This window comes from Hylaeus anthracinus, unplaced genomic scaffold (assembly GCF_026225885.1).
Source record: "Hylaeus anthracinus isolate JK02 unplaced genomic scaffold, UHH_iyHylAnth1.0_haploid 12000, whole genome shotgun sequence".
NCBI classification, from domain to species: Eukaryota; Metazoa; Arthropoda; class Insecta; order Hymenoptera; family Colletidae; genus Hylaeus; species Hylaeus anthracinus.
In genome coordinates, this window is record NW_026534347.1 from 1,294,796 (window position 1) to 1,306,851 (window position 12,056).

Here is a 12,056-nt window from a genome sequence, read left to right on the forward strand (position 1 = left end):
CTGTTGGCAAAACGAAGCAATAACTAATTCAGTTTAGAGCAATCTAATAACGAGTCTTGTTTAGTGTCTGTTGGCAAAACGAAGCAATAACTAATTCAGTTTAGAGCAATCTAATAACGAGTCTTGTTTAGTGTCGTCAAATAATTGAAATCACATTTCTTCGATGAGTCCAATCGTTATAATGGAGCCTAGTATTTGACTCGTGGTTAATACTTCCACCGCCTCGTCTAATCAGTTCCCCATCGGTTTTTGGATAATCGATAGATCGTCGACTAAAGTATAATACCTGTTCTACTTTATGCATCCCAACGACGTGGTTCGACTGTTCGAAGACTTTCTATGATCCGGAATCACCTCTCACTGGTTCGCTCGCTGGATGATATTGTAACGCCGTGATTTGTGTCGCAGATATTTTGCACGCTCCGCGACATCGATAATTTCACGTTAATTATAGATTCGAGACAAATATGTGCATAATTAGTCACGAGGTCTGTGACTCGCGTAACCAGTTTCAAATCAGCGATATCGAGACATCAGATCCGTATGTCGCATTTGTTTGCGCGCTTTTCGGCGCTGTTTACTTCCTTCAAACGATCGCGATTCGGTATTATCATTCGCGTAATGGGAATGAGTTTTTTTTTTCTTGTGATTAGCGCACAACTGATATTCTTCCAGTTTTATCTTTTCAGAAGCGAATTATTTTTCAAGTGTTTATTTTTGAATAAAATTCTGATTACGCACCCTGCGCAAGGCACGTGATTTAACAAATCTCTAGACGACCTTCCCTCGGAGGTAAAAGAGTCTCGTGTAACGTTTTATAACGAGTCGAAATTCGTCTTCGGAGCGAGTGATTGATTTGTTTCCACGGAGTCGACGTTCTCCTCTCAGAAGACGTAAATATATATTTATATATTCAAGTCCTCTCTTTTAATATATATATATATATATATATATATATATGTTCGTCTAGAGATTTGTTAAACCACGTGCCTTGTGCAGGGTGCGTAATCACAATTTTATTCAAAAATAAACACTTGAAAAATATATATAGTTGCTACTAAGCATACGTAGGGGCCATTGGAAGGTAAAGTGGTCGCTTTGGATCCCCGAGGCCTTGACCTTCGAGTACGCGTACTTGAAACACATAAAGTGTACGCCAGATATAGTCGTGCGTATCATTTGATGAGGAATACATGGCAGATTCGTAGAAGAAGTCGTCAAAACACAATACATTCCATTACGCGCACGGCCTTGGAGCAGCAGGACATGTAATGACTCACCTGGCGAGCGCATGCTTCCAGTCTCCATACAAATAGATAAATAGATACATGGATTCGACGATAGATGAATAGCTGGTCAGATTTGTTGACACGAAACAATATATCGCTCGCGGACGTAGAACAATAACCAGTGTAAAAAAAAAAAGGCTGCGACAACGGCGATAACGACGTAATGATTTAATCTCCCGAGAGAGAACTGCGAAATGATCGACGATGATCGTTGCGAAATCTCCGATCAGATTTCTGAATCTGTTACAGATGGACGTGTGCTTTTTCTTAGCCGCGATAACTCGAGTTTAATTCGATGAATATCATTTTGAAAATCGAGGCACGGATATTTGTAGTACGGTCTGCTCAACGCCAACTTCTTCCGAACCTTCGAATTTTGAAAATGTCGCTAGTCGATTTTGACGACCCTGGGAGGTCCTTGAGCGACACGCCATTACTCGTATCGACCTTTTCTGGATCTAGATCACGCGGATACTATAACTGGGATACGTGTATGTATAATTTACATAACGCTCTCGATCGCATCTCGTAATCTCCAAATCAGGTTCTCAGGCTCTAGTGTTTCGTCCACGTATATACGTTCTGTAAAGTTATCCGACAACTGAATCGTTCCTCTTCTTCCACTCCTTTTGTCTACCTCATACTTTTATCCCTATCTAAGAAAAGTGAAGCGAAGGATAAAGTAAAAAAAAAAAAGCTTGAAAATGCCGTTCCCATTTCTTACCACGCTTATAGCAAAGCTGGAGGCTTGGAACATTATAAAAAAAAAAAATGTTTAAATAATTCATCGAGTCCACGCCTTAATTTATCCCTGCTTCCACCGATAAGGTGTTGAGATTGTACACGTATCGAGAAGATTCATTGAGCTCTGCTATTCAGCATGATTGTTATTGCGTCTGTCTCTGGGTTGTTGACACCGTCACGATGCTGACTGACAATGAGCGTCGCGGTACGATGTATACGTTCAATCTAATTTGCATACGAGATGAACTTAAGTAGAGCGACAGAGGAATGAAACACGATATGGATATTTAAATGAACATCTCGAATCTTGCATCGTGCATTGCACGATTTGCTCTCGTTAAACATTCATCGGTCTCTCTCGATACTTAATAACGGCAAAACGAATAATCGAATTATCATGATCGATGACAATGAAAGCAAGGAACAATTACGAATTTTATTATCGACGTAACGAGTCGGTGGATTTATTTGCTTTGAATCTAATTGTACTTTGATTGAAAAGCGCGATAATCCTTTGTTTGTATTGATTCTGATAGACGATTAGGTGTATTAATTTTTGAATGTCACGATACTTAAACTTCAACGGAATCATACATGGAAGCCGAGTTTGTGGTACTTGTTAATCTAATTCTTTCCACTCGTGCATTATCGGATTAAGATCTGTACTTTGAATTAGCTAAGAGGCCAAAGAGATATTGTTTTTTTCCAGAAATTATTTTCCTATCTTCCACGTGTGCATGCCCTGTTAATTATTCCTCCGACGATAACAGACTTTCCTACTTTAATAACTGCACGTTCGCTGTTAGTACCTTACGAGAAGTAGTTTGCTAAAATCTCTCCTTTCGGTTAGGGGATAGAAGAAGGAAGGTTTAAGAAGAAGCAGTTGGTTTCGATGTATTGCAATATCTTAATTCGTTCTGGAACTTTCCGTGTCGAATTGTATAAATACAATTTATTGCAAGGATAAAGGGAGATTAGCTTCTCGTTAATGATAATAAGGTAAGGGGAACGTGTAGCCAGTGTCGAGAAATTTATATTATATTATGCTTGCAAGAATTGTCGAGAGATTTTTTGTTACGAACATCCGTAAGGTTCGATTTAAGCCACTCCTTAAAGCGTCTGTAAAAAGGGTTTTTACAAAATTGTAAAACTCGGTGTGGTAGGTAAAAAATGGTCTCGTATCCGTTTCATAGTACTTCGTACCTCCATAGTTTGGACTGTTTGGAGTATACAAGGTGCACTAAAAACGTTTCTTGGAAACATGAGCGTTTTGGAGCTGTTAGTTTGACCGAGACTGATGTTCATCCAATTATAGGGCACCGCGCCTAAAACGTTTCGGTCATGCTACCTCCTCTTGCTCCGAAACTTGCCACACCCGTAGCCCCGACAAGTTGTTTAAAAATGGCGTAAAAAGAAAGCGGAATTTGCGTGGGCAAAGTCGAACCAGGTTGTCTCCTATTTCCTGGTGTGACATTACCCGTGAAAATTTCATTTAGAAACAATCGCCGAGAACAAGAAGCTTTACGAAAACGTGAGTTGCGAGTAACTTGACGAACTTGATAACCGAAGCGCTTGATCCGAGGTCGAATATGTTGAATCTTCCTTGTTGATATGTAAGAGCAAGTAAAAAGTTACGGGTCGTGGATGAAACGTGATTCATTTAAATGATAAAAACGTTTAGGCTTTTTGTTGGTTAAATGAATCATCATTCTCCAGGTGTTTTTCATCGTTCCTTTTTGTTTACTTAATTTTCCATATTAATGAGATGTGGATTACGTGTCTCGCGCGTGACACATTTGTGTAACGATTACCGACAAATCCTATTGATCGTCATTTTCAATTATCATATATTTTCATTCATAATTTCCTTTTAGCAACCTTGATATCGGAGCATTGAATGAAAAATAGAAAGCACGAAGTTTTGAAACTTTTCCTTAGATCTCACCGATATTATTTTGTATTTACACGTTTTGGACTAGAGCGCGGTGTACTTAACGCTAATCTGTTTCTCTCTGTATCGTACAATGATTAATGGAGTCAACTTATTAATTTCGTATCATGTATAAACCACACACGACGCACAACCTCAAGTGCCACGTCTTCCAATAGTTGATTCGATTAATCAATCAACGAATTGACACAACATTGACCTGTGTTAATCCCTCGGTTAGACTAGTGGTTACCAACCGTGAATAGTATACGAGCTATTATGTACATTTCATAACTTTTTCCAATACAATTATTGAAGAGAACATAAAGAATGACATTGCCGAAGTTGTATGTAAAAAATATTTTAAAATTCATTAATATCTAATCGGAAGCATGTTTAGCTAGATAACGAATAATAATAACCAATAACGTTCTATTTAGATAAACCTTTGTTTGCGAGGCACGAATTACGCGAATATCGTTTTCATTCGCGGACAACAAAGATATCTGTTACGTATACGCCAGGAACCTTCGATTTCTTTTTATGTATTTTACGATACAGACGTGGATGTGAAAATGGACATAAGTGGATGAAAATGAACAGCGCAAAGTGTAATATGCGTGTTCACGTGAGAACGAGATCTTGTTTGTCGTTTGCATTGTTGGTTACAATTTCCTCGCTAAATTTGCCAGGTTCGCTTTGCAAACGCGAATGTTTACACCTCGTCTACTATAAATATCCATTTATAACCGCGCTGTGGGCTATATCCAAATGCTTTCAACAGTCGAGAATATTAATAACGGAATCTATTATCCAGATGAGAATTTTACCCAATATTTGTTCGATATACGACGCACAATTACTACCAAAGCTGAAAACTCACCGAGGGCAGCTCAAGTAAAGCGATATTTGCTCATCTTAAAAAAGAATAATACCTCTTCGTACTTATCTTTTTATAGCTCGTGTCTAACAATTTGCACACCTCTTTAAACTTTAAATGTCGCGAGGATGTTGATAATACCGTGCTGCGTACCGATTCACGCGACTTGTATATAGCGTGTACACGTCCTCAAATGTTTTAATACTTTGTCGTGTTGCGTTTGTAGTACATACAGCGTATAGATAGTACGGAAAGTAAAACGTCCAGAGTGATTTGTCCGTTGAGTCTGACGAGCATATCGGGTTTCATTGAATTCGCTTTGCGCAATCAGAAATTTAGCGTGCATTAATAATTCTTTACGAGCAACTGTTAAAAGTACGATACTATAAAAGTTGTTCGTTTAATTGCAGCCTTTTCCACAGCCACCGAGGATGTGGGAGATGGAATTCAAGGGCACGATAATGACACGGGTAAGTGAAACCAATTTTAAATTAATACTTTGACGGGATGTTTCGTTAGAATCCCATAATACAGAGTATTTACCTACTTGGGAGTTAATAAAGAGATTTTCAAAAGATGCTTCACGACTAGTATCGATTAACGAAAAGTGTGTCAAAGATTTTCATTCGTGGACCTTTCGAATTGTGGGTGTCATCCTAGTTTGGAATTAGTCACTGTTTAGGTGAGATTGAAGTTGGACTTTGAACCAATTCGGCCCTCGAGACCGCATAGTTATATAGGTAAAAACATGTTTTGAGGATGTAAAAATTCCGATAGCTCGATGGGAAGATACTTTAAGTGCGCAGCGTTCCTCAGACTGAGGTCCACGCAGCTGGTCACCTGTTCAGGTGTGTTTGGAGTCTCTGTGAACTCTCGGATGGAAGTTAACATAGACGATTACGTCAGGATGTTTTTGTGTCGAGAGTACTTCCCAGAAGTAGAAGAAAAAGAACTTATCGAAAGTATAAAGACACAGGAAAATAAATGAATTAAAAGCGAAGAAAATGAACATTTACTTTTAAAATGATAATCTATGCCTTCAAACATCGTAGCAATTAATCTTACTACGCTGATACTACGCGGATTAATTGTTTACTGATACGGTCGTTTAGCCAGAAATCAGCGTTCTTTCGATTCTTTCATTCTCGTCGATCCATCACCTGCCGGTCTTTGAAAGGAAGTCATCGTGCGTCTTATCTGCACCGCGTAAGCAACCAATCGTACTTTGATTTTGTTTCGGATCATATGGACTTTAGATTCTGTGTATAGTATATTTAAAAAAGGGGAATTCCTTGGCCAATAGGGAAGCAACGATCTAATTATCTTAACTCTTTTTACGTAGCTGATAATTTATAACGCGACCAGGAAGAGATTGCGAACGAATTTATCGTATTCTCCTGTTTACATTTTCTTAAATGCCAGGCCAAATATTTTCATCGGCGATTCGCAAAGGAAAATGTTACTATCTATGCAGAAACTACATGATGAAACCACTATGAAAAATACATACATCATTATGATTGCTGTCCCCTTTAGATATCCAGCACGGGTTCAATAAGTCGATTAAAGGAGGAAGTCATTCAGAAAAATAAAGATTTTAGCACGTAAGACACGTAGGCAACTAACCTCAGACAGGAAATAATTCGTGACGTCAGTCAACTGGCCTTGGAAGTAAATGACAATTGATAATTTAGAACTGATTATTGGCCGCATAATTTCAAATAATTATTTATGCAAGATCGGTCGAATAATATTATTAAGTCTGAATAATGTATCCCAGTAATGATTACGCGTTACTCGCGATGCTTATTCGGTTATAGTGGCTTATAGTCGTTAAGTATGTGGCGTATTTGTTCTTCGAAGCACAGATCGGCGATCTTTCTATCGGTGGAGACAAATTTCAAATAACAAACAAAAGATAAGGACGTTGCAGCCCATGGGACCAATGATGCGACATCTGAGCGTCGATGAATGTACTAAATTGTCAATTGTCATCGAACGAGAGCTGTCCGTTATCTCTTACACCGCGATGTACATTGATTTGAATATTATCACTGTTCGAGGCGATAACATTCATGACGTCTAAAGCATACGCGTTTGCTGCCGTATATCAAAAGTAAATATTTGTTTTAATCTTCGCGAGAACTAATTTGGTTTCTCGTTTAAATGCATTCCTATACAGGGTGTCCCAAAAGTCGGGGAGGAGCCGGAAATGGGGGGTAGCTGAGACGATTCTGAACAACAATTTCCTTTGCAAAAATGTCGAACGGGGCTTCGTTAAGGAGATATTAAGGGAAAACCCCGACCAATCAGAGCGCGCGTAGACCGTTGGAGCGGACGCGGTAGCGAAGGCTACGCGCTGGCGGCCGCGCTTGTACGCGAACAAGTGACTCGACGTGCATCGAAGGACATTGACGCAGCCGTCTAGCGCGTAGCCGCTACCGCGGCCGCTCCAACGATCTACGCGCGCTCTGATTGGTCGGGGTTTTCCCTTAATATCTCCTTAACGAAGTCCCATCCGACATTTTTGCAAAGGAAATTGTTGTTTAGAATCGTCTCAGCTATCCCCCACTTCCGGCTTCTTCTCGAATTTTGGGACACCCTGTATATGGATAAGCTAGTCGAATATCCCATTGATTCTGTAAAAGATAGAACAATAGTCTAATAATTTTGTATTCGTTTAGCTTACAATTTACAACGAATCCTGTCTGAGAGGCGCCAAGTCGCGAGCCCCACGTCTCTTAGAACCAGTGATGGGCAAAAAACCCTAGGATTCGAATAAATCTAAAATTTGCCGATATATTTGTCTCGTTTCCTCTTTTGAACATTTTCCAAAGAAGGAAGCGAGACAAATACGTCGGCAAACTTCAGATTTATTCGAAGCCTAGGGTTTTGTCCATCTCTGCTCAGAACACCAAGGCCCAAAAGCGGAGAGGATGACCGCGCCTCTTTTAATCAAAGAATTTGCATGGCTTTTAGACAGGATTCTCAACGACGTGACGAATAACAAATACCGTAAATTACGCGAACGATAAATGACGAATAGTAAGTATCTAATAATTCGAGTAATTATTCCGTATGTGTTCAGGCAGAGGTGTGCGATAATAATATTCAACGCAGGCTTTATCTAGCTAAACGACCGAAGTTAATTATGTAAAATACGTTCCTTCAATGTCATAGCCCGACCTTTCTGTCTCGCTGAACGAGATCTTGGGGTCACGTGATGTGGGGCAGAACTGTGACAGGTGCAATGATTACTGTCGTTGCATTAACGCAATATGGGTTTCTCAGTGGATACGTCACTGGTGGGTGTGTCTATGCAATTTCATGAATTTTATCTCGCAATTATCTTTAAGCTTCCGGGTAGGGTTGTAAGACAACCTATTCTTACTCGCCACTTATCAAAGTCGAGACTACTCCTTCCGAAATGATCGAATAATTTAATCTGCTAACCCTGAAGCAGTGCTGAACACTCTTCGATAGCATCAGGTATAATTTATTGCTGACACGTGACAGACTATACGCGTTTTTCATATTGGATCCGAGACAGAGAAACATGAACAGTAAAGAGTCGGTCCATTACATAATTTCCTGCTTCGTATAATCCTATGATGAGACTTTGATGTCAGTCTTGAGACCTCGTAATAGGTGCACGTCAAGTTTTTACTGTGAAATGAAAGGCAAAATGAAATAAAGTAATAAAAACGCTACGAGGATTTGAGTTTGATCGATTTCTGGAGAAAAATCTCTACCTGTGCTTCGCGTATTGATCGTTGGCTACTTTATCGATGGATCGAGAATCGGTGATCAGTTGACGATTAGACCGTCGTGTCGCCTTATCGTTGATCGTACGTAACGGTCGTGACATTATCGACGTACAAATGAACTTTAAAGGTAAAACAGATTCTAGTACCATATGATAAGTATGTTGTTTGTTATGTACGGTAGATAACAGTAAGAATCGTGTGTGGATAAAACAGTTTTCGATACTAGTACTTTGCCTAAAGACCAACAGAGGTGCGGCGATTCGCTTTGAGAATTAGCTCGTTAATTCAAATTTCAATGAAACACTCTTGCAAGATGAAACAATATTGTATTATTGTATTATTTGAGAAATTCATACGTTTTAATTACTAGCGTATACAAAATTGACACGAATACACACGTGGGAAAGTTTACAGATTATAAAATATGTATATCTCATTCGATTTTTCTAAGTATTAAAGTTAATCTCACGTAGAAAAGTTATATATAGAAAAAAAGAAATACAACCGAAACTGATATTATTACTCTTTAATATTAACCTAAACGAGAACGGTTCAATTGTCAGTTAACCTCTCGCTCAACAGGAGAACCAACGTTACTTTACCGTCAGCTGCTTCCTAAACGTGGTCAGACGGCACGTGATAATCACACCGTGTTGGTGTGTGCTTTGTATCGATGGTTCAAAAATTTTCCTATCGTTCCTTCCTCTCTTCGTTAACTACGATAACACTTTAACCTACCCAATCAGTGCCTGTCTTCAGGTATTTTATTACACGTGGTAGACAGTTTTTAATTAATTCCTGCGAATAAGTAATTAAATAATATTTAGAGGAATATTATTAAAATTTAGGCGAGTAATTGTAAGAAACGACGGAGATAACTAGTATTTCAAGTGCTGTCGCGTTTGATCTAATGTTCATCGAGGAAATATCACTGATCGATCGACGACATAATCTCTCGCGAAGATGCAATGACAAATGTGGGGAATCTGAATTGTCGGTATCGGATGAAATTCTATCCCAGGCGCGATAAGGATCGATTTCGTTCGCAACCAACGACAAGGTTGTTCGCGCTGAATAAACGAAAACAATTGGATGACTCCGTTTCTTGTAATGTCAAGAAAAAAACGACTGTCACATAAACAGGGATTATCGTAGTTGTTAAATCGAGCGATAAAAATCAACAGTATTAGGTAGCTTTCTGCGTACGCATTATAGGATTATAATTGAGATCTTGGGAAGGTAATCAATTACTCAGGATATAGATAAATCGGAATTTCAAAGAAAGCGAAGCTCCGTTGTAGATTTGTTTGCATTTAGCGAATAATGCGAATCGCACATCTGGTTTTTAACGGGAGCTCACAAAATAGTATTCATCTTTAAGAATAAATATTGCTTGTTATTGTATGAAATTAACTTTTAATACAACGTTTAGAATTTTGTTTGGTTGCTCTTTGTGTTCCGCTAGAAAATATCCATATAAGTTAAGATTTAACGCAAATAAATAGACTCTTATTAATGTTATTCGTTTCTATTGTTTCAGAGCCTTTGCAATTCTTATCTCATCTTGGTGAGTGGCCTTTTATAAATACACTATTAAGACTATACACGTACATGCGTACAACTATATCAGAAGAAATCGACTTGATTCGTGATGAATCGCGGTCAGAGATGAGCGAAATTTCATTCGGGTACCAGACAACGAATTAAATCAACGTAGAGTAGTTTAATTTGGATTTTAGTTTATTTAACGAGTAATGGAAAGCACGAACAGGTAAGTATAGCTACTATATCCACGAATTAAGTATTATAAACTTTCTGTCGAAACACGAGCAACAACTGAACAAAATTTCACCTGAATATAGTAGCAAGTGCTGTTGCACCATTCGATGCATAATCGCTAAATGACCTTAAACGTTAGTTGAACAAAAAATTCTTTGTCTACGCGAGCGCAGAAATGCTCCTTTCTTTCTCAAAGGGGGCACGCGAATGCTGCGCGAGGCGCAGGGTTCCACGTTCCCTAGCGCGTGGGTGGCACGCGCCCCACGCTAGATTTTCCGTTAAGGTCGTTTGATATTTTCCCTATTAAATGTCAACGACAATGTGGAGCGCTGTCGACCCACGCGACGCGAACAGAATCCCATCGAAAATCGATCCACGCAAAGCTGTCGAAGAGCTAAGATGGAGAAAGATAGCCATACCTACAAACAATTTGATAAAAGACGAGCAACTACCGATCCATTACTTGTTCAATAAAAATTACAGTTCGAATAAACATAATTTACTTTACGTTGAACGAATGAATCGTTACATAGAGTTTCCATTCGTTGTCTGGAATATTGTTAGGCCGAACGAGTAGTTTCTCCAATTTTTCCTTCTTCTTTCGTTCTTCTTCCTCGACGAACGAGCACTTCGTAACACTGGCAGTAACTCTTTCATCTGGTATTTTTCTTTGCTCGAATGATCAATGCGCTACATAGAAGTCGGCAACCTTTGAGCTTATAAGAGAAACACTAGTCATATGTTCTCTTACACCATGTATATCGATTAGTTCTTTCTGCAGAGGGAGAGGGAACGAACGGTCGTTCGAGTGATAGCTCCGAAGGCAAAAGTTTAAGGGGTGCTACGTGCCAAAATGAAGCGAAAACGAAGAGAAAACGAAGAGTGGTGAAATCGCGTTTGGAACTTTTCAAGCGAGTTATTAATTAATGGAAACGCGTAGAAAAGATGCCCGAGGCGCGGGAGTTTTACAGGAAGGCAGAGGGGTTCATCAGCTGCTAGGGGTGAGACCAGAACTGTAGTTACGAGGGGTTGGTTAGGCTCCACCAGGTAGGAAACGATATGCAGTGAGTCACACAAAAATTTAATTTGAAATGTAAGTGTGGCACAGATGAATAGTATAGAATTTGTAAATTATTTATTCATTAATCTTGAAAGTTTCTGCATTTATAACACGTTCGTTTAAATTTACTTATCCATTCGCTATAAAAAGATGTGTAAATCTGTCTAAAATTTTGAGAAGAAATCGCGCTTACACTTTCAGCACGTATCTAAGAGTTTCGTTCTCTAGAAAATCGATGGAACCGTTATAGAACATGTATAAAATCAATAAGAGAATCAATATAGAACCGTTACATAACCGTTATAAAACCGACTCGAAGACCAACATTGTAACCGTAGCGAAAATCGACATGTTCGTTTTTTCCAATTGGATCAACAGTTAAAAATTTTCGTCGATCTTTCGCGAGTTTCTTCTTCCCTAAAAGCGCGAAGTAATTTTCGGACGAACGCTTGTGTACAAGAGTTGTAGCAAACAACGGTTCTTTATAACTGTTTCACCTTTATATAATAGTACGACGCTGTTATTTCTGGAAGAGTCAACAGTTATTTCAAACCCCGATCAGACCACACTACGTTTCTTAGAAATAATTTCACGGCGTTCTTCTTCT

At 38.9% G+C, this 12,056-nt stretch overlaps 1 protein-coding gene across 4 annotated transcripts in view; it reads left to right on the forward strand.

Moving 5' to 3' along the window:
• The window catches only part of LOC128889958 (uncharacterized), a 38,207-nt gene that overhangs the window by 11,259 nt on the left and 14,892 nt on the right, over positions 1-12,056 (forward strand). For 2 of the 4 annotated variants that reach the window (XM_054148024.1, XM_054148023.1), the window contains exons 2-3: positions 5,254-5,313; positions 10,151-10,177. In XM_054148024.1, coding sequence (XP_054003999.1) covers positions 5,254-5,313; positions 10,151-10,177 — 87 coding nt within the window. The remainder of the gene's footprint in view (positions 1-5,253; positions 5,314-10,150; positions 10,178-12,056) is intronic. The other 2 variants (XM_054148026.1, XM_054148025.1) reach the window with 1 other exon arrangement.